Source organism: Plecotus auritus (genome assembly GCF_963455305.1).
Source record: "Plecotus auritus genome assembly, chromosome: 6".
Classification (NCBI taxonomy): domain Eukaryota; kingdom Metazoa; phylum Chordata; class Mammalia; order Chiroptera; family Vespertilionidae; genus Plecotus; species Plecotus auritus.
Genome location: NC_137773.1, coordinates 54,437,797 through 54,461,900, shown reverse-complemented (window position 1 = coordinate 54,461,900; position 24,104 = coordinate 54,437,797). Strand labels below are relative to the sequence as shown.

The window sequence follows — 24,104 nt, the reverse complement described above, 5'->3', positions numbered from 1 at the left end:
ATAAACTCCTTGAAAGTAACAACACTGGTCAGTTTCATTCACCAGTATACGGTCAGCACTAAGAACAGTGCCTGGCATCTGCTGGGAGCTCAATAAATAGTTGCAGACTAGACAAAAGAGTATTAATAATTAGTTTCTTTGAGTTTCATTTTTATTTATGTACATTATCCCCCTTAATCCTTAAAAATACTAAACAGTAGCTAACTTTATCCTGATTTATTAGATGAAAAAACAGGCTCAGATGGTATAACAGAACTACTAACTGGCAGTCAATATTCAAATGTAAACCTTCTGGAGCCCCAATATATGCCTTAAGCAAAACTAAAGCTTACTATCTCTGGCAGCTAGCTTGAGTCAATAGATGTTTAATAACAGGAATCTCCTTCAAAATCCAGGGGGAAAACATCCATCAATACAACTTGGTAAATTTTTTTAAGGTTCTAAGGCTCACCTTGTTGAATGACTATTGAATCCAGCCTGAGTTTCATCTCAGCACGTTCCACTATTCTTTCTTCTACAGTGTTATCAGTTATAAAGCGGAACACTCTGACAGTCTTGGTTTGTCCAATTCTATGTGCTCGGTCCTAGGCAAATTACCATATATTTTGAATAAGGTAAAAATTCACATAAATAACATTTGAAAAATGTGTGTATACTAAGAAACAAAATTTAAATATTTTAGCAAAAACTTTTAAAAATTAATAACAAAAACCTATATTAAAAATAGATTCATAGTATGTTACATTTCTTAAATTCTCAAAGTTTTAGTTTCAATCAAATTAATTGGTTATCTCACAAGGAAAACTTTTAGGAGGTATGGAACACATCATAGCTGCTGAATCTGTGAGAACTATCAGATTAATTTTACTAGATTATACTGAGATAAAATACACAATGTCTCAAGGCAATAAGTATAGTTTCTAAGTTTGATAGTTTATTAAAAATCTTTTTCAAAATGTTTTTCTAGCCAAAACCGGTTTGGCTCAGTGGATAGAGCGTCGGCCTGCGGACTGAAAGGTCCCAGGTTCGATTCCGGTCAAGGGCACGTAACTTGGTTGCGGGCACATCCCCAGTAGGAGGTGTGCAAGAGGCAGCTGATCGATGTGTCTCTCTCATCGATGTTTCTAACTCTATCCCTCTTCCTTCCTCTCTGTAAAAAATCAATAAAAAAAAAAAAAAAAAATGTTTTTCTACCTAAATCAAATTGCTATGAACTCTACAAACAATGTAAAAATCCCAGTCTGTTAAGTTCAACAAACCACATTCCTATCAAATATCCCCATCTTATTGCTTAATCTTCCCAGCTACCCTTACGAAGACTATAGGATGAAAGTCACTAACACCAGAGATTTAACAGTTGGGTCTATGTGTTCATCAATATCATGGGTCAAGTCTCTAGCAATATCAATCTTAAGAATTTGTCAATTTTTCTATTTAATCTACAGATCATAAACTTTCTCAAAAAAGAATGATCTTCCTGATCTGGCCAAGGTATTCCCACACATGGGCCTAAATTTTAAGCATCTAATGTGTGTAGTTCACAAAACCCATTTCCTGTCCTTCTAGAGCACAACTATATGATCATTTAGCGATTCCCTTGCAGTCAATTATGCTATGTGACTAGTTCTGGCCAAGGAATATTAGGGAACTTTCAGGTCTGACCCATAAAAAATTTTCCTCAGCTCTCTCTCTCTTCCCCGCTTCTGTTATCAGAATGCAGAGCACAGAGCAGGACTCCAAAGTCCTAAGATATGGCAAAGCTAAAGATGGAAATACAGATGGTCCCAGACTTAAACTGGTTTGACGATTTTCCGACTTTACAATGGTGTGAAAGTAATATTCACACCAGTAGAAACCGGGTAGGCTAAACTATTATGTTTGGTAGGTTAAATGCATTTTCAACTTATAGTATTTTAAACTTAATGATGAGATTATGTCCCAAGAACGTAATTCCATTTTAAGTCGAAGAGCATGTGTATACTGATATAGATGGAAGAGGAATTGCAAAGTATCACTAGAGGAAAATAACATTCTACTTGGTTAAATCACTGGCATTTGTAGATTATTAGATTGCTCTAACTAAAAAATCTGTAACTACAAAATAATAAATTTATTTCTTACCATGGCTTGGAGATCTACTTGGGGATTCCAATCTGAATCATACAAAATTACTACATCAGCAGTAGCAAGATTGATGCCAAGACCACCAGCACGTGTGCTTAACATGAAAACAAACTTTGTGCTGTTTGGTTCATTATATGCATTGATGGACTCCTATACACATAAAATAAAACAAATGTCAGGCAATTGTTTTATCTGATATTCATTTTTTATCTCCCCTTCCTGGATTTTACTCACTTGTCTCTCATCATGGGGTGTCTGCCCATCCAATCTGCAGTACTCATAATTTCTCCACATGCAGTAATCTTCCAAAATGTCCAATACCCTTGTCATCTGACTGAAGATTAGTACACGTGAACCTATTGATGAATAGCATATTATCATAAAAAAAAAACCACACACACAACAAAAAACCTCTTTTAAAATTTAAAGCTAGCCAATTACTCCTTAATTCTAAGTTACCTACTTGGTTACAAGAAAAACTACACATTATTTATTATCCAAGTCAGTCACTCCTCACATTTTTCCCATTATGACATAAATAGAAAAGGGTAACATTTGTACAGCACACTAAGGTAAATAGAAAAGGGTATATGTGTCTGCCCTGGAAGGTCTTGCCATCCCAAAGGCTGAATCATTACCTTTTAATCAAACATATAGGGTGGGACAAAAGTTGTTAGTGAATTGGCTTTTAAATATTCTACATTTCTTTAGGAAATGCCAGAATCGTCTTTTCGTGTAGTGCTCCTTATTTTAACATTCAAACTTTTAAAAAGTTTTCATCACTTTTTATTTTTTTAAACTGATTTTGAGAGAGGAGAGAAACACTGATGTGAGAGTGAAACATCAATTGACTGTTTTTGATAGTCAATATCATATAGTAGTCACCTATAGGTGTAACTGTCATTCTTATCAAAATACAGAGAAAGCCCAGCCAGTGTGGCTCAGTTGTTTGAACATCATGACATGTACTAAGAGGTGGCTGATTCGATTCCCAGTCAGGGCACATGCCCGAGTTGTGCGTGCAGGAGGCAGTTGATGGATCATATTTCTCTCATAGATGTTTCTATCTCCCCCTGTCCCTTCCTCTCTCTCTAAAACCAATAAAAACATTTTTAAAAAATAGAGAGAAACAAATGGAGAAATCTGAAATCTGACAGGAGACAAGCAGGTACAATATAGATAAAAACATGTTTTGCCATGAGTTTATAATTGTTAAAGCTGGATCCATACTAAGTTTGCTCTAAATTCTTTAATTTAAATATACCTGTACACATACCATATACTCTTTTGATGTTGTAAGTAAAACTGGATCCATATACATAATATTTAAGTAATTGAAAAACAATACCACAAACACACCACTACTGTCTACCCGAGTATCTAGGAACTGTGAATAGGTGTGGAGAGCATTCCTGGCATTTTATAACAAAAAGTTGGTATTTCTGGGAAAGCATATATAAAATTTGAGAACTCTTCCCCCCAAATCCAGGAAATATAGTTGCCCTTTGCCCTAACTCCTGATACTTTCTAAACAACTCAAAGCCTATAATTTGGGAGAAGGTGGAGCTCAGATAATGAATAGAAGTTTTTAAATATTCTACACTTCAACTTTAGGGAAATGCCATCTTTTCTTCATGTAGTGCTCCTTATTTTAACATTTGAATTTTTAAAAAGTTTTCATTACTTCTTTTTTGAAAAACAAACAAACTGATTTTTAGAGAGAGGAAGGGAGGAGAGAAAGAAACCTCGATATGAAGTGAAACATTGATCGGCTGCCTCCTGCATGCCACCTACTGGGGATTGAAGTGGCAACCCAAGCATATGCCCTAACCTGGAATCGAACTGGATGACGCCCAACCAACTGAGCCACACCAGCCAGGGCAGGGCTCATTACTTCTTATTATGATACAGGTAACACAGATACCTTGTTCTTTTAGTTTAGGAAGCAGCTTGTCTAGCACTACCATCTTGCCACTGTTGGTGACCAAATGCATATCTGTTGTATAAGGTGGACCAGGCTCCGCTCCATCAAAGAGGTATGGGTGATTACAGCACTTCCTCAACTGCATCAGGATGTTCAGTAACCTCATTTTGTCCATTTTCCCTGCAGAGTTCAGAATGTCTATATCCTTCATTAATATCCGAGTATACCTATTGGGAGAAAAATACATTAAGAGGGCTCAAATGTTCCCTGATCAGTTCCTGCCACTTTACACACTAAATCACCTTCCCTACCTCAATCAAAAAAAACAAAAACAAAAAACAACCTGTAAAAAACAACCCATCAACTTCTAAAGTGAAGTTAGGAATTTACCATACATAATCTCTTTCTTTTTTCCTGTTTTTCTCTATTGCCCTCAGTGTTCTTATGTCCACACTTGTGCTTTGGGCACTGAGGCTCAAAATAGTATAAATTCATCTCCTTGGGATAAATTAAAACAGTATACCACCACATTTTAAAAATAATTAATACAGGTAACTAACAACCAAAGTTTAAACATGGTTTTAATTTTCAGTTTTTTCTAAGAGAAGAGTGTCATATCCATTGTAGCTAGTACAGCATTTGGGTACGAACACTAATCTGAGGAATGAAGAATCATGAGAGGTAAGGCATGATGATAAGCATAGAGGAATACAACGTGATTTAAATATAAATAAAAGTACATGGGAGAGGTCATACAAGCTACAGCCATAGACCAGATTGTACTAGTAAAAAGCCTTGAATATATATACACTAAGTATTTAGACATTATCCTGCAGGACAGAGCAATCTGTCTAAATACTAAAGTTTCAGGATCTTGAAACCTCAACAAAATAAGTTGAATAACCTATGCAATCTATGCTTAACAACTCCAATTATGGGGCACAAAATATTATTAAAGGCAGTCCTTTCCGTCACAGTTCTAATATAGTTTATCAGTATGCTTAGCTAAAAAAGATGTCGTCCCTTAGCACTGACTCATGTTTTAGTTTTGTACTTTAGAGTCATACAGGATAAGCCTAGTATCTTTGCTACCTTATAAAGGCCTTTCAAAAGTTTTGAGGATATTTAAGGTGGCCTACCTTCTATGATGGTTTTTTCCTATTAACACACCCATTTCTTTAAATTACAGCCTTTCATTATGTTTCCCAACTACTCCAGCCCCTTGTAAATACTTATCAATATTAAGTACAGAATTGAATATACCTGAGATGTGGTATAACCAGTAAAGAACAGGGTGGCTAATTACTCCCTGCCCTTAAACACTACCACTTATATTACTATTAGAGGCCTGGTGCATGAATTCATGCACGGATGGGGTCCCTCGGGGTGGCCTGCGGGGATCGCCCGAAACCCGCAGTCCAATGCTGCCTGCAGCTCCTACCTGCCGCTCTCGCTCATCCCGGCCCCACTGCACCTGTCGCGGGTTTGCACCCAATCAGTCCCGATCGGGAGAGGCTCATGCCGTCGCAGCAGCGCTCACCAGCCATGAGCCCTGCATCTGGCACCCTCCCGAGGGGAGTGGCCTGTGGGATCAGGCCAAAACCAGCTCTCTGACATCCACCGAGGGGTCCTGGATTGAGAGAGGGCACAGGCCAGGTTGAGGGATCCCACCAGTGCACAATTGGGGGTGGGGAGGGACCATAGGAGGGCTGTAGGGAATGTCCGGCCCATCTTGCTCAGTCCCCATCAGCTGGACCCGAGCAGCAAGCTAACCTACCAGTCGGAGCATCGGCCCCCTGGCGGTCAGTGCACATCATAGCGAGCGGTTCAGCGGCCTTAGCATATCATTAGCATATTACACTTTGATTAAACAGTCGACTGGTCGCCAGACGACTAGACACTTAGCATATTAGGCTTTTATTATATATATGTGATGTGTTAAGGTTACAGTATCTTTTTGTGCAGCTAACTCACATTGTTGGTTCAAGCTGAGCTTTCTATCATACACATACATACACACACACACACACACACACACAAATAATACTAAGTTAAAGGTTTCTAGCTTTTTGGATTTCGTACACCCATAAAACTTTGGGGGGGGGGGGGAGAGAAGCAGCTTCGAGATTTTTATTTTGTCCTATGTAGGTGTTTTAAAAAATAGCCACCATGTATCATCACCATAATTTCACAAAAAGACATTTTATCCTGCCTAAAATAAGACATCAACAAAGAATGGAATCTTTTAAATTAAATAAATGTAGCTTCATGGAGTAAAATAAAGAAATGCATTTTTCTCATATCTGTACAAATAATCTGAAACTTCATCAGAGACTAGCACCAAACCATGACCCAGAATCTATAACCTACAAAGTTAATTATGTGTCTCATGTCTGTGCAACCAAAGCTTCCTCTTTATAAAACTCAAGTAAAGGACTTTATATTGTATCCCTGTTTAATAAATCCCAAGTTTAATTTTCAGATTCATAAACTTCCCATCCTGATTCCATCATCCAATAGTTCTAAGACTTTGCATCATACATTTGATTGGCAAGCCCTGTGTTATATGACCAGAAAACTCTTCATGAGTTCAATCCAGCCAACGTAAATATCTGTAAGTCATAAATTAGGAAAACAAAATACAAATAAAAATTAGTGAAAAATCAATAGTGATATCACATACCATTCCCTTTGCATTTTGCTGAGACCCACATAGATTTTTACTTCCTTTTTGGGGGGCAAACTCTTTTCAACATCAGCCTTAATTCGACGAAGGAGGAATGGACGCAAAACCTTTAAAGAATAAAAAACAACAACAGATGACCTTATCTGTAACCAAAGTATTTAATTTCAGGATCTCAAAATTGCCTATTAAGTACATGGAAAAGAAACTTATCTGTTTAAATATCAAGTGAGTTTTAGGACTTCTCCCTTCCAAATATATAATAATTTATTAGTGAGTTCCTGAAGGGTAATACAATATCATTATTTATTCAATATATGTAATGAGTATATCTTGTTATATTGTCATAAATTACTAAAAATAGTAAGTTTTAAAGATGGTGTTTTCAACATTCACTGCATTTCAGGTTAGAACTAGTTACTTGCATACATACAGATTGTCTAATATTACTTAAGAAATGGCAAGATCCACATTAAGACATCCCCCAAGGAGTTCCCCGATTGCAGAGGGTGCAGGCTGGGCTGAGGGAACACCCCCGTCCTGTGCACGAATTCCGTGCACTGGGCCACTAGTATGTATATAAAAGACAAATATGACATGTTTTCTGCCGTTTTGTTTACAATGCATCAGGGAAAACACTTGTAAATTAGTCATTTCAATAACCTGTGCAAAATCCTACAATGTTAGAATGCCGAGGTTATCAAAGATGGAATACACAGGAGTCTCTTGGCTGGCCTCAGCTGTACACCAATTCAATTGTAATTAAAAGATTTTTTTAAAGAAGTGAAATAGAAGTTGGAGAAATGTTAGAACATGTGAAGAGGGGTGAGGGGGATTATGTCCCTCTAAGGGAACATATGTAATGCGTATAGACATTTTTGCTTGTCACAAATGGGGGCTTGCTTACTGGTATCTCTGGTAGAAGTGTCAGGATGTCATTACACAGGAAAACAAGCTTCCTCCTCCCCCAAATTATTATCCCAACTGAAATGTCAATAGAAGTTGATTTTATACCTTGCTTACAAGGTCTGGCTTTATCCTATTGGCCAGGATTTCTTTGTCTGGGGGTCTATTAGATAAATTTTTCTATCTACCAGCTTTCACTTGTAAATCTTCATAGCAAAGAAAACTCGGCTCACAATGCACCATTAGCAATTGCTTATACACAGTCATTGGATTTAAGAACTGAACGGATGGAACTTTAAGCCTTAAGATGAAACTTGATATAGATTCTTCTACAGAATGTAAACAGAATTAATCTTTGAAAACTTGTCTATGTTAATCTTTATGCAACTCTTCTTTTCCCCCACTGTACTTTTTTTTAACCTTAAGGGTTTACTTTTTCCAATCCCTAATCCAGGATTGCATCCCAGGTCCTAACACAAAAACTGCCATATATCACTCCTTCCCACATTGTTAAGATCAAATCATTAAGTAGCAGGATTCAAACAGACCAGATTCTAAAGCCACACTATATTTTGTTAAAAGAAAAGTAACCTACTAATTTAAATCTCTATCATTATTCCCATTAGAAATGTGCTTTAATCATACTGTAAATACTCACCATGTGAAGCCTCTCAACTAGCTTTTGATCCCCAAGGCAATTGTTTGTATCAAACCAGGAATCAAAGTCCTAGATTAACAAACAAAACATATGCTAAAATCAGAGATAATATTACAAATATCCTATTATGCACGCAATAGCACTGATTTCTGGAACTGTTTAATATTTGAGTTGTGAACCACAAAAACCATTCAGTTTTAATCCCCTATTTTTCATAGGTGCAATATTGTTAGCAAATAACATTATAACTAGCTTGAAAATCATATTATTTCCCAACATTTTTTAAAAAAAACATCAAGATGACAATTTTCAGTGAAAACAGTTGGGAAGCACGTTTTATAGAAATAACTAGAAAATTAACATTCTTGAAATATATCCTCCGTTTCAGAAAAGCTTAAAAATTAAAATCACTTTACAGTTTGTTCTCTAAGACCACAAAGACTGTGGTTAGGCAGTTAGAGGAGCAGAGCAAGGACGATGGGCCAGGTACAAAAGATCACCAGGGTAAAAAGCCCTGGGTGCCTAGCAAAGGGCAATTATAGGGTGGGACCTCATCCCCAGGGTGATCTTTCTTCCCCTAGCATATCCCTGGTCATGGGATTGGCACTCTGACCTTTTCTCCCTAGAGATAACATGTAGGCCTCAGTTGTATTTCAGCTCCAGGCACAGAAACGCAGCAAAACCAGACAAGCAACATCATGGCCAAGGATGACCTCAGGAACAGCTGCATTGAATAATGACCCCCTGCCCTGGTGCCTACCCTGAAAGGACAGACTTGGAAAGCTGCTGAATATTCATTCTATTAAGCTCTTTCCCTGTCACCTCCCCTAAAACCCTTAGGAGTGCTGAAAAGCAGGCTAATTCTATTACAAGAAAATATATAACACATTTAAATAAAAGCATTATTAGTCCAACCAGAGAACAATTAGAAATACTTACATCAGCTGAATTAAAGACATCTGGCAACAAAAAATTAAGAAGTGACCAGAGCTCATGCAAGTTGTTTTGAAGAGGTGTTCCAGTTAGTAATAGTCGATTTGTAGTCTTGAATTCCCTCACTATTTCTGACAACTAAAAGAACCAAGATCATCATTAGTATATTCTGCATGTTGATCATATAATAGCACAAATAATTTTCACATCTAAATATCAAATTACCTTAGATTTTTCATTTTTGATCCTGTGAGCTTCATCTATAACTAAGTACCTCCAATTAAATTTTTTGAAAACAGACTTCTCTTTAATAAGCATTTCATAGGATGTTACACATACATCCCATTCTCCCGGTAATAAAACATCTCTGACAAAAGCAGCCTGTGTAGCAAGACAAAAAAAAAAAAGTCATGCAGAAATAAACTACACATCAAATTTGTTGGTGACTAGTAATCTAAGACACAAAAGTGGTGGGAATATTAAAAAGGGCTAGTTATCTATATTATGCAAGCTTCTAGAACTAGCTTTCTTATCACTAAAGTTAACTTCATTACTCAGTTAAGTGTCAAATCCATTTAGTAAAAAATAACTGACAATACTAATCAGTGCAAAATTCAACAGACTAACTTAAAATGTTTTCTTTCTTAGATTCCACTAGGTCCTGAAATTCTTAGGAGACAGGTTTAGGAAAAAGGGGATGGGTCTGACATACAGAAAGACAGTGGACTAAAGGATAGTCTGCAGTAAGCATTTTCATGCCTTTCATGTTTATTCAATGTAGTAAGACATTGTTATTACTATTCTCATTTTACAAGTAAGGAAAGTGAAGCAAATAGTAATTAAACAATTGGGCTCCAAAACATAAAAACCAATTTGGTAACTTAAAATACTCAAAGTATCTATAAAGGGAGAGGAAAAAATCAATAATCATCACTGATAACCAAATAAAGGGAAAACAAAATTAAGTATATAATCTTTCAGTACAGGTTGAGTAAATTTTTAAGTCTAAGGTTTATAATTTTAACAGTATTATTTCCATTTCTTCTTATAAAAGGATGTCAATTGATAAACATTTTAACTTTATTTTGATAGCTATCATACCAACTCACCAAATTACTATAACTGACTTAGTCCATTTTAAAAAATTACTATTTTATGACTATTAACATTATATGCTCCAATCCAAACAACTGACTCCTTACATTTCCAACCACCTCACACACTTAACTTATTTTAAAAACAAGAAAATGCTTCTAGAATGAGAATACAGCCTTTGATTTTATACAATCACCCCCAAAAGCAGGAAAAACTATATTCTCATAGCTCTCTATAGTCTATAAATCCTTTCCCCCAATATGATTCTTAACTCCCAAGGCAATACTACATTTGTAAATTACTAATATTTGTAAAGACCAAGTTTATTATGGACCTCTGCTCCTTTATCCCTCCTCTAGCTATTCCCTCTGCACCAAATCTAAATTCAAATTCTTTTAATATAAAAAATACTAGAAACTTACTCTTTGTTCTTTATCTCCTATTAAACAAACAGATCTAAGTGTTGGTACCCATCTCTTGAATTCACTCATCCAGTTGTGTAATGTAGACTTAGGAACCAAAACCATGTGAGGGCCAGGAATGTTTCTATAGTGTTTCATGTATCCAAGAAGAGAAATTGTTTGAAGAGTCTTTCCCAAGCCCTGAAAGATTTCAGAATAACCACAAAGTAATTAAAAACAACAACAACAAAAAACACACTTCCATATTTATACTTTCTGACATATACATTTAAAAGAAGAAAAGCTATGTGTTTTTAATAGCTAACAAATGGCAAAGGCTTGATATGTGTCAAGTTTATGATTGTTATGTCATTTAATCTTTACAAGTCTATGAAGGAGGTCACCAAACAGAGCTACAGAAACCCATTTCTTTTGACTCCATACTTTCTCCAAATAATTAAATGTTTTATCACTATAGGTATATGGAAATGTTTTTAAACATTCACTACATAACTAGTAAATAAACGAGATCAAATGTTTTTTGAGACAGAACTGCACAAACTGCCCCCCTGGAAAAAAATATTTATTGATGATAAATTAAACATTCAATGACCTCACCTGTTTTCTATAGAAGTGGGGAGAAATGGCAAAATCATTACATTACAAAAGTCAACCAAAAGCATGTTTCTCAAAATGTATTTTTTAAATCTATTACTTTCATAGATAATAAAAAATAATTCCTCACAACTGAAATATAGATCCCACTTTATGCAACAAAAGGAAGCTTCTTATATCAGTATGTCGGAGAATTAGTTTGCTAACAGTTCTAGATTGTAATAAAAAAAACACTATGTTACTCTGTCTTCACTTTTACAAACATAATGGTATAAATTTAAAATTACAAAATAAAACCTTCTAAAAAATTACCAAACACATACCATTTCATCTGCAAGGATACCATTGATTCCATTCTCATACAAAGAAATGAGCCAATTTAATCCCCGGACTTGATAATCTCTCAGTTTACCCCACTTTACATCTAAAAACAAAAGAAAAAATACAATGCACATTTTAAAGACAAGAAATATAGGTAGGCAGTACCCTTCATCTGATACTCAGAGGTTTAACTTGGGCCTACATTTTAGAATGGGAAATTTGAAAGTTCCAATTTTGCAAGTCCCTGGAGGCAGTGGCTGGGGTCTTGAGTGAAGTAGGAATAGATGGATAGGAAAGATAACCAGTTGTAGGAAACATGACTGTAGACACAATACCCACCCCAATCACTCCGTTCCTGTGCTACCCATGTATTTGGTCCTGGAGGCTCTTATTTCCTTTTTTAATGTCATCACAAATGTTTCTAACCAAGTGTTTTTACCTTTCATGATGATCCAAATAGAGGTTCTCAGAGGATTTTATTTTCCTAACTAAGGGAAAATAGGAAATAAAGAGACTGCTTTTCCTTTACCTTTTAAAGTTACTTTTCCAATAGTTCCTTCAAAGAGATACTATCGCCCTGGCTGGGTGGCTCAGCTGTTTGGAGTGTCATCTCATACACCAAAAGGTTGCAGGTTCAATCCCCGGTCAGGGCACATATGGGAGGCAACCGATCAATGTTTCTCTCCCACATCGATGAAATGTCTTTCTCTCCGCCCCCCCCCCCCCCACCACCTCCCTCTCACTCTAAAATCGATAAACATATCCTCAGGTGAGGATAAAAAAAAAGAAGACAATCTCTCTTTCAGGGTTTACTACATATCCCTCCCCTATTACCAAGTACTGTGTGTGTGTGTGTGTATATATATATATACACACACACACACACACACACACACACACACACACACACACACCAATCACTGATTTTTAAAAAATTAGTACATTCAGTACCCCCATCCTCTTTCGAAAAACACTATTTCAGGATGAAAAACTAACCAATGTTAAATGTAGGGATGTGAGAAAGAAATAACCCAAATAATTCAATTTCCTCCTCCCTTGTACCATACAACTGTCTCTGGCCTCTATCTTCATGAAAAAAAATGAGAACTGGGTACTCTATAAACCCCTCTTAAAAAGTGAAAGTACACACTACATTAAAAAAAAAAGAAATTGAGCAATTTAATATATTTTATTGATTTTTTTACAGAGAGGACGGGAGAGGGAAAGAGAGGTAGATACATCAGTGAGAGAGAAACATCAATCAGCTGCCTCCTGCACACCCCCTACTGGGGATGTGCCCGCAACCAAGGTACATGCCCTTGACCGGAATCGAACCTGGGACCCTTGAGTCTGCAGGCCGATGCTCTATCCACTGAGGCAAACCGGTTAGGGCAATTGCTGAATTTCTAACCAGATCTTGTCTTGCCTCAAGTTCAATTTCCAAAGAATTCAAGTTAACAGCAATAAAAAAACAAATCCAAACAGCATGTCCTATATTGACCTATATATATATTTATATGAAAATACTTATAAAATTATTATTTTTTTGCTACAACTACTGTGATCATACAAACAAGACAAAGGAAGTTGGGGGGGGGGGGAATACTAGGCAAATGGAAGTTTCTACGCCACTGAACAAATCAAGATTATAAACCAGTAAAGTTTAAAAGCTGGTTAACCGTGTTTTCTTTTGGAAAACCATTAATAACTTATTTCAGAAAAAAATTTAAAACAAATCAATACAAAACCAAAAGATGAATAAGCAAAGGTCTTCAAGTGCCTTCTTTTACATATTAGTTTTCTTATCTGGGACAAATATAAGGTAAAAACTATTTCTAGTGTTACATATTCATTCAGGCAACAATTAACACAACGGCATTTTATGCCCCTTTGAAATTAGCACCTCTATCACAATATACTGTCATTTCCATTAAAAGAAAAATCTGAAGTTTATTTCACGAGTAAATTTCAAAAGACTACTAAACATTCCCTTTATAAATTACAGCCAAGACAAATCCAAAACATTAACCAAAGGATGTCTCAAAAGGGGATTTTTCGCCCTAGCCAGTTTGGCTCTGTGGATAGAGCATTTGCCAGAGGACTAAAGGGTCCCAGGTTTGAATCAGGTCAAGGGTATGTTTCTTGGCCCTGGCCAGGGCACATGCAGTAGGCAACCAATCGATGTCTCTCTCACATCAATGTTTCTCTCTCTCTTCCCCTCCTTTATTCTCGGGTGAGAATTAACAAAACAAAAAAAGGGGTGGGGGGTTTCTAAAAATCAAGTAATTAAGTTCGTGATACATACATGAAGGAGAGTCTTCAAATCGAGTACAAACATTAGTTGCTTTGGAGCTTTCTGTTAATAGTTCTTCATCCTCCTCTTGCTCGGTTCTACGGTGTCGATAGCTGTTAAGTTTAAAATAAAACCAAGTGTTATGAGTTTTGGCTGTAATTTTAACTAGCTGCAACTATTTCAACGTTAACCATTAAGCTGGCTGACCAAGACCCCATAATAGTAATTAAGAATAGTATTTAAGTGAATAGAAATATTTAGTAAATTTAAGCTGGAAATGTTTTACACGGTTTTCTAAAATATGGAATTGTTAAAACAAAGTAGTACCTTGAGTTAACCAGAACCGATAAACTTAAATGTAATAATTTATTTTCAAGGAAATATGCAGTCAGTTAAACCACATAATTTGTATTTCAAAGTTACCTTTTTATGTATTTTTGCCAGAAAAAAGTTCCAGAAATCACATTTTTAAAACTATGATTTTCACCAAAAGCTGCAGAATATGCAGAATAGACACAAAGGAGCTTAAGCAATGACTTTTAACCACAGATTCATCAGAATTACTCAAAGCTTTTTGAATCCACAACCCCAGATTCAATATTCCAAGAGTCAGATATATATCCCTTTACAAAATGATTTTCTTAAGTCATAATATTGCCAGATTTATTAATCCCTAAAAGGGCTTAAGAAATTAAGTAAATTTTAGGTTAGCAAAACTAGTTATTCCCCAATTCTGAAGCATACCATTTTATACCTTTATACTTCCAAATATTTTCACTTAAACTAGAAAATAGCAGATTATGCCACTATTATGACCTCTAAATCTAATTTATAGCTTAATTTCTATCAAGGGAAGAGAAGAAATCTATTAACTGAAGTGCCCTTTCCCTAACAACCCTAACAAGTAGACCAAGGTAAATAATCTTGTATTTACCACAGAATACCTAGATCTCATCTTAATAGAAGTGTTTTTCATGACACCATATTGACTACCCTGTTACATATCCACTATAGTTCATATTTCTAGAGGATGAGACTGATGCCATTTAAACAGCTGCAAACTTAAGTCTGAAACAATTTAAACACATCTGAAGTATAAAGTTCTCTCTTATGAAGTTTTATAAGTATTAAAACAATAGCATTCTGGTTATATCAATGGATAAGGAACAAAATATATTGGATGAGTGGAAAATCCAAATAAAATTAGGTCTTATGCTTATGGTTTCTGATGATAATCCCTTCAAGACAGAGATCATACTCCCATGTTTCTGTAAATTGTGTAGTAAGTTTAAGATGGTTGATAATAGTTTGTAATTTCCTCTTTTAGATAATCTTGAGTATTTTCATTCCTTACTTATCACATTTCATTTTTCATACAACCATCTAGGGAGCTGAGACTGCCCTATATCTATTAATTATTACTAATTAAACATCTTAGTTATCCAACTAGCACAAAAATTCTAAAGCAGAATTAATAAATTCAACATAAAAGTTATTTCACATTTTGAACACCTTGACACATCAATTATGTAAAGACGACTAAGCATGTAACAAAAATTTTAAATTGCTGTGGCAAAAATCATAATATTCCACAGACCAGCAGAAACTTAACCTCTGCATTTGTTTCCTCTCCAAGGAATGGTATAAAATTTGAATTCCCTACTCAATATAGTTGTTGCAATCCTCAAACTATATAATGCTATAAAAAAAAGACATTATAAAGGCATTTTTATTTATTTATACATATGTATGACTACATCCTGCCCAAACCAATGGGGGCCAAATAAATAACAGAACTACAACAATTTTTTAAATGAAATGATTTTAAGCTTCTAATAAAGATTATAAAAAATAAATCTGAGTCCAACTATGAAGTATAAACCATTACTCACTCGCCAACTGATAGCAAATTCTGTTTCTCATCCTTTTTTATTCGTGGACGCCCTGGTTTCATCTTCAAAGGTGAGGTTGGAGTCTTCTGAGCAGCAGGCTGAATGAAATGTGCAAACAGCTCTGTCTGCTTTAATAAATACTCAAATCTATTTGCTCTGTCAGTTTGCTGCAAAAAATGTTAAGACCCATTTTGTCAGAATTTTAATATAACTTCAGAAATCAAAGTTTTAACATGTCTCCATACAATGAACACAGCAATAAAAAGGAACAAACTACTGATACATGCAACAACATAGATTCGTTTCAGAAGCTTTATGCTATATAAAAGAAACCAATCACATATGACTATACATACTGTATGACTCTACTTTTATAAAACTCTAACTAATGATAGAACGCAGATCTGAAGTAGCAAGGGGAAGAGAACAGGAGCAAACTTTTTTGAGATGATGGAACTGTTTTACATCATAATTGTAGTGGTGGTTAAATGACTACAAATGTGTGCCAAAACTTACTGAATTAAGAACTTAAAATTGTTGTGTAAAATTATACTTCAACAGAGCTGACCAAAAGTAGCAAATGCAAAATTAAAAGACATAATGTATTATAAGTGAATTTATTCAGAAGTGGAGAAAAAGGCATTCATCATTCATCAGTTAGGCTGTGCCAATTTTAACACGTTAAGCACCCAGTCAGTCACCAGTGACTGACACTATACTTTCCGTCCGGAAGACAAAACAGGCTGGGCACTTAACGTGTTAAAAAGGTATCAAGCATGGAAAACACCTATTAAGTTAATTAATTATCCATTAACCCAATGCAGTTCTTAATACTATTTCTTCCTTTCATATCTAACATCTGTCGCTTTCAACAGTCCGTAGTGTCACACTAAGAATGAACGAATTTGAACAGAAAAATTTAAGATCTTTGAAATCAAGTTTTTATAAAAATAAACAATGAAATCTGGAGTCATTAGGCAACAGACCCTTTACAGACACACTAGTATTCTGGCTTTAAAAAGGGGAAACAAGAGCCCTAGCAGGTTTGGCTCAGTGGATGTAGCGTCCGCCTGTGGACTGAAGGGTCCCGGGTTCAATTCCTGTCAAGGGCACATGGCTAGATTGTGGGCTCGATCCCCATTGGGGGGCATGCAGGAGGCAGCTGATCAATGATTCTCTCTTATCATTATCTTTCTATCTATCTCCCTCTCCCTTCCTTCTATGAAATCAATAAAAACACATTTTTAAAAAAATAAAAATAAAAAGGGGAAACAAGAGCAACAAATAGAGAAACCAGTTTTTTTTTAAAATATCAGTTTTACAATGAATTACAAAGACATTTTACCTAGCAAGCAAACACCAGAGGTATCCATATACCACTGCGTTGTAAAAGCTATGTAATTTTTAAAAAATCACACCAATATAAAAACTGAAGGCCAATTTGCTCCAGCAAGGCACATGGTGAGAATGTTTCATTAAGTCAAAAAATGACAGTCTTCTTAATTCATCTACAATCGAAGAAAAGCCAAGAACATGCAACTAGAAGATACTGGGTCTAAAAAAAGACTGTTCAATTATTGTAATTGTTTGGAATCAAGAGAAATACACTATGGAAATAAATTTAGATAGGTTAAAACCTAGCCATTTTAAGGTAAAAACTATTCTACATTATTCAAATCAATGAATAAGTATTCTTCACTTCTTTCGCATATCATCTTAAGTAGCTGTTCAATTCATCAAATAGTTTTGTGTGTCTATCAGAAAAGGTACTTTGTCTCTTTATGAAGTTTTCATTATAGTCTAATATCAAAACCAAACATAAAAGGTAAATTATGTTAACACTGTCAGAAGGTATTAAATGCTCAGAGGTAAAACGGTTGGAGGCATTTGGGCTACACATAAATACGGCAGATGAAAACCAATGATAAGAATAAAAAATGTCTAGGAAGAAATGTTCAGAAAGTAATGAAGCTAAGTCAAGTAAATAGGATAGCAGTAAAGAAAAAGGGTCTCTCAAGGCAAGTAAAAATTTCTGAGGCATGGTCAATAATGTCAAAGTCAAGTGAGATCAGGGAGAATGAAACTAAAATTAAGCTACAGAACTGGCAATTAGAATCACTAACACGGCGTTAATAGCAGAATCTAAATTGTGACAGTTAAAGGAATGAATGGAAAAAGTAGAGCTGGCAACTATCTCTTTTTCTTTAAATAAGTTTGACAACAAATAAAGGAGATGGGACAGATACAAGTACACACACATTTAAATTTAAAGCTTTTTGTAAGTACTGGTTAAGTGACATACAATAAAAGTTTCCTAGAGGACATGAAATGTGAGCTGGGTCTTTCAAGGATTCAGTTATAACATCATGTCCTCTTTTGTAAAGATCCCATGCATACTGAATGCTATGAGCAAAGAGCTTATATTATTCTATTCAGTAACAATTTCTCTGGTCTTTAACTCATGTCACTGATGCTAAATTTTAAAATAAAGGGGTTTTAACACAATCCATATAATTACATAGTATTATGTGAATTCATGTAAGACTTCTGTATTTGCTCTATATAGGCAAATAAGATACAAGTTACAGAATCCCATGTTACACATTTCAATTGGTTATCTATGCCTAAATTATAAAAATAGAACAGAAGTTGGGTATAATTAATCACCTAATAAAATTATTATTATAGACTCCATTCATATAACCTAGAACATACCATTTTTTCTTCATAGGTTGGATCTGGTTCTTGGATTTCTTTTTGCTTTCCAGGAGATGCATCATCAAATACTTCCTGGTAGGAGGGAAAAATCATGGATTGTTTTTCAAGAATAGTCAACACACCATTATTAGACTGATTTCTGCCCGAAACACATTTTAAGTAATATATTCTTGTCCCAAACTTCCTAGATAATTAAATGGCTATCACTAACCTTATAGGAAACCTTGATGAGATGAAACACCAAAATGATACAACCTATATATTAACCCACATATGTAAACAGCATGGCTACTGATAAGAATGAAACAAAGATTATTATCTACAACATTCTAGAACAAAATTATCTTCAGCAAATCTGTTTCTTTTTCTAATAAAAAATTATGAAATCAAATTAAACAGTATAAAAAGTGAAGAAAATGTTTCCTTTTACAGTCAAACCTCAATTCTCGAACATCTCCCATCCTGAACAATTCCTTCTCAACTTGACAACCATTTCATGCTTATACCTGAATGACCAGTCACACATCTCTCAGGCAAAAAAAAAAAAAAGGAGAGAATTCTCAAGTATGCGTCAGTTTATTGCTGTGAATATTTTTGTGTTTTTTTTTGCTTTTGTTGATGCTGATTATTAAATTTTCATTTTTACTGTACATTTCTTTTGTTAAATTTTCAATTACATATGTCATTTTTGTTTTAAAGTGTTATTTATAGATCAAACAGTAGACATGTGCTGTATATAAGAAAGGTTACAAAAGGGAATCATTTGGGGGTCTGGAACGGATTAATTCAATTTACATTATTTCTAACTAGTGGCCCGGTGCATGAAATTCATGCACATTAAAAGGGAATTAATTAGACATGCCCTTTCTCTATAATAGAAGTGTCAGAGATGAAAGAAAATTAGTAAAATGTTTATGAAAACCTCCCTCCTGTCAGTCTGGGGTGCTCCATGGGACCTAGAGTCAAGTCCCTGCCCACCACCTGCACATGCTTTGAAAGCACAGGAGACCCAGACCCGGCCAGCCCCCCCAATTGGGTGAGACCCAGACCCGGCCAGCCCCCCCAATTGGGTGAGACCCAGACCCGGCCAGCCCCCCCAATTGGGTGAGACCCAGACCCGGCTGGCCCCACCCCCCATCAAGCCCCTCTGGGCGAGGAGCTCAACCTCAGGTCCCAACCCAGCACTGGGCAGGGGGCGCAGTCTCAGGTCCCCCATCAAGTCCCACCAGGCGGGGGGTGTGGCCTGAGGTCCCCTGGCCTGGCGCCGGGGTGAGGGGCATGGCCTGAGGTCCCCCATCAAGGCCTGGCAGGAAGGGGACGTGGTCTGAGGTGCCCTGTCAAGCCCTGCAGGGTGGGGAGCACAGCCTGAGATCCCTCGCCCTGGCCAGGCGCCATGCAGCCTCAGGTTCCTGCTGTTCGGTCTTGATGTTACAGCGACCCAGCTAATTTGCATATTCCTCTATTATATAAATAGATAGATAGATAGATAGATAGATAGATAGATGGATGGATGGATGGATGGATGGATGGATGGGGGAAAAATGCTTCAGTTTTCAAACAGCCTTCTGAAATGAATTAAGTTCGAGAAACAAGGTTCCACTGTAATCACAAAATTGCAGTATCAGCTATGCTACTATACAAATGTACACCTGGGAAGTGGTATTATTTAGTCACCCTGATTTCCATCTTTCAGAATATTGCAAAAAATTTTTCATGTTGCGTAAATTGAATACAGTCTGATTCCTAAATTGGTAATAAATGTGCTCTTCTTGTAAATGTATTCATCCTGGTATTAAAAATGCCACAAACCACATAAAAAACAATACAGTAGTAACTTCTACACTGCAAAGTTCCAATCATCTTTTTAAAAAACAACACACGGCCCAGTCCATGTTGCTCAATGGTTGAGCATCCACCTATGAACCACAGTTGAATTCCCGGTCAGAGCACAAGCCCGGGTTGTGGGCTCAATCCCCAGCAGGCACGTGCAATAGGCAGTCTATAGATGTGGTGTTTCTCATAGATGTTTCTCCCGCCCCTCTCTCTCTAAAACTCAATAAAAGCATATTTTAAAATAAAAATAAAAAATATTTCTGGGAAAGTCAGCTTTGTCAGAAAAAAAAAACTCCTGCTTTATATTCTACATTCAAAAATGAAAAGGGCATTAAATTATTTTTCAACTGTGAAACATTATTGTCAGGAATTATAACACATTTATGCTCAAACCTGGTTTTTGCCAGTAAACCTCAATGATTTCTAAATTCAGTTAAAAAAAAAATACTGAAGGTACATTTATTTTAAAAGACACAAAAAATCACACTATAATATGAAAAAAACCATTAGTGAAAGACTAATAAAAGATAAAATTAGTAATATTCCTATACTGAGAAGCTAGAAATTACTAAGTCATTCTTCAGTAAATAAAATTAACTATCTTTATTAAAAGAATATGACAGGACACATGTTGGAAAAGGGTTAGTTTCAGAGCCAGACCAAGGTTCTATGACAGGTTCTACTTTCCCATTGGGCAAAGAAAAAAAAAACACTGACTTTATATGGTAGTTGTTATCAGATCAATATTCATACTAACTTTAACTCAACTTTAAAAACAGCAACTGGCCAAAACCGGTTTGGCTCAGTGGATAGAGCATCGGCCTGCGGACTGAAGGGTCCCGGGTTCGATTCCGGTCAAGGGCATGTACCTTGGTTGCGGGCACATCCCCAGTGGGAGGTGTGCAGGAGGCAGCTGATCGATGTTTCTCTCTCATCAATGTTTCTAGCTCTCTATCCCTCTCCCTTCCTCTCTGTAAAATATCAATAAAATATATTTAAATAAAAAAATAAAAACAGCAACTGAACAAAATGTTTAGTTTAAGCTTTAAATTACTATTTTCTGATGTTTAAATAAGATCTTTAGTGAGACATTGGTTATTCCAAAATTTGAATGACATGTCCTCTTGAGAAGCTAATGAAGACTATGAACATCACTTTGTAAAGAATTGCTCATTTAGATAGACACTATTTCAGGGTCACAGATTTTCAACCCCCCTTAAGCCATGGAGCAGATTAAACAGCCCTGGTAATCCAAAAGAACCATTTAAAACCTTAAGGGGGGAAAAAGAGGCATCTGTACATAAGAATTTGAGGCAAATCTCAAATCACTGAAAACGACAGAATATCAGGTGTCTTATTCCACTAAAACCTACCAAACCACTAAAAGTTCTTTTTAGAATAACACAGCCCTAGCCAGTCTGACTTAGTGGATAGAGCGTCCGCCTGTGTACCAAAGGGTTCCGGTTTGCTTCTGGTCAAGGGCACGCAACTCGGTTGCAGGCTCTGCCCTGGCCTGGGCCCCGGTCAGGGCGCGTGCAGGAGACAACCAATCGATGTGTTTCTCTTCCTCTCTCTCTAAAAATCAATGAAAAAAATATCCTCGGGTGAGGATTAACAAAACAAACAAGCAAAAACTAATAACACAATGTTACTTCACCCCAAACTAGACCTTTGGTGACCAAATGAACTACTGAGCCAAAGGCTTCAATGGTAAATCGCGCTACCGGTTCCTTATTGTGTCAACTCGCATCAAGGTTCATTCTGAGAGCAGCATTACCTTCATTCTGTCTATTCAAGGATGGAAAAATCCCAGAAATCTTTGGGCTTAAAGCCTAAACAGATTGAAGGCCAAGAATAAAATTTGGAAGAAGCACTTTGTTCCCAGACATCGCAAAACCTTGGAGCACACCCAAGAGACCCGCCTGGCGCTCCCTAATCTTCCCCTTCCCCCCGCCCCCGCAGGACTCTCCCCATCCCCGGGCTAACACCAACCCAGAAGACAGGCTCAGTAAGCTGTACCAACCCCTCGCCCCCCCACCCAACCCGCCCCAAAAAGGCTAAGGCCCCAAAGGAGGAATTGAACTGGATTGAAAGCCAACCAACCGACCCTGACCTACTAATTCATTCACCCACCCATCCACTCCCCCCTCACATTAGACTGGAGGGTCCAAGACAGCTGCCACTGCTTGGTCGTTTCCCTCCCTAAGGGAACAGTGCCTGGGAGGGGCCTCCATTCCCTTCACCAGGGCAGCTGCGCCTCGCTCATCCCCACTGCGCACTCGGCCATCGAGCTCTCGCCATTGTTTTCTCCCCAGAACAGATACCGCCCCCGCAAGAACCGGGATTAAGAAAAGGAGGCCCAAATCCGACCATGCGCAGCGTTTAAATGCACCACTCCCCCCACCCCTTCTATCCCTCACTTCGAAGGGGACGCTCTCTCGCCCTTCCCCCAAGTTTAGTGAAACTAAAACCTTGATTCCGAGATGGGGAGGGAATTATGGGAGTCTGGGGCAAACAAACGGGAAGGTCCCTCTCCGCCTCAGTAACCAAGAACATCTGTTTCATAAGAGTCTTCGAAGATTTGGCAAGGTTCGCTAAAAAATGTGAAGTGCCAAAAAGCCACAGTCAACCGGGCAGGTTAAGCACAGAAGGTGAAAGCATCATTTCAGGTCCTAAGGCCGAGTTTGGGTGCAAAGGGGTCCGATCACTAAAATGCGCGCAGGGAACCAGCTCCTTCTTTCCCACTGCGCCCCCTCCCCGGGCCACACACACTCACCTCCATCTCCGAGTCCGTGGGGCCGGCGCCGGCCGCGGAGGGAGCCGCCTGGGCCGCGTTGCCCTCGGGGCCGCCTTTGTTGCTGTTACCGCTCCCGCTGCTAGCGGCCGAAGCTGCGGGCTTGGAAGGCGCGCTCTCGGGAGGCGGGGGTGGCGGAGGCTCGGCCGCGGACGACATGATGTTCCGTCTGCGTCACCCGCAGCCGCTGGGGGCCAGGCTCCGCAGGGATAAGGAGGCCTAGGCCTGGGTGGCTACGTCGCAAAGGACTGACGGGAGGGACAAGCAGGCTACCCGAATGCCCCGTGCGTCGGGAGCCGCGGTGAACCTGAGCCGAGCAGCACTCTCGTCGTCCTCCGCTTCCGCCGGGCTGAGGTTCGGCCGCTGCTTACCTCACGGCGGGAATCACGTCGACGGGAGTGGGCGGGGCCACCGGGTCACTGAGGTCAGGAAAGGCGGGCTGGTTTACTGGAGGGTGGAGAGTTGAGGAAAAGGGCAAAGAAAGCCAAAGAAAAACCGAGGCGAGAAAAGAGACTCGCCGCTTCGTCTTCTTTGGTCGATATCATCGATCTCGCCAGGATCCAGAACACTTACCTACGCCACTGACTTTCAACCCTCGCGAGATTGATAGTTGGCCAAGTGACTGGGTTTCGAATGCGCATGCGCGTTCTCCTTGCCTTCCTCGTGGTCACGCCCCCTCCGGGATGAGTGGGCGGGGCCTCGATGGGGAGCCTGGTGACTTAGGTTTAGGTTTGTGTGTTGGATCCGTGGACTGGACGCGAGCGCAGGCTTACACGTGTTCTTAACCGCCCGGTGTCTTCCGCCGCGGTGTCTTCTTGTCCCTGCGTCGCTCGCTGAGACCTTGCCCAGCTTTTGTGCCGCCTAATGAAACTTGGGTGACTGCGCTGGCCTTAACCCTTATACTGCCTCCTCCT

The 24,104-nt window shown here is 37.9% G+C and overlaps 1 protein-coding gene across 1 annotated transcript in view; it reads right to left on the bottom strand.

Annotated features, from left to right (window-relative positions):
* SMARCA5 (SNF2 related chromatin remodeling ATPase 5) overlaps window positions 1–23,811 on the bottom strand; it is a 39,533-nt gene extending 15,722 nt beyond the window's left edge. Inside the window, exons 1-14 of the mRNA XM_080676141.1 lie at window positions 23,173–23,811; window positions 18,561–18,635; window positions 15,846–16,012; window positions 13,966–14,066; window positions 11,663–11,763; window positions 10,746–10,925; window positions 9,454–9,609; window positions 9,235–9,366; window positions 8,296–8,364; window positions 6,732–6,841; window positions 4,049–4,275; window positions 2,359–2,480; window positions 2,122–2,274; window positions 452–584 (exon numbers count right to left, since the gene is read on the bottom strand). Of these exons, the coding sequence (XP_080532267.1) occupies window positions 452–584; window positions 2,122–2,274; window positions 2,359–2,480; window positions 4,049–4,275; window positions 6,732–6,841; window positions 8,296–8,364; window positions 9,235–9,366; window positions 9,454–9,609; window positions 10,746–10,925; window positions 11,663–11,763; window positions 13,966–14,066; window positions 15,846–16,012; window positions 18,561–18,635; window positions 23,173–23,349 (1,903 nt within the window). The 5' untranslated portion in view covers window positions 23,350–23,811. The remainder of the gene's footprint in view (window positions 1–451; window positions 585–2,121; window positions 2,275–2,358; window positions 2,481–4,048; window positions 4,276–6,731; window positions 6,842–8,295; window positions 8,365–9,234; window positions 9,367–9,453; window positions 9,610–10,745; window positions 10,926–11,662; window positions 11,764–13,965; window positions 14,067–15,845; window positions 16,013–18,560; window positions 18,636–23,172) is intronic.
* Window positions 23,812–24,104: the final 293 nt, after the last annotated feature.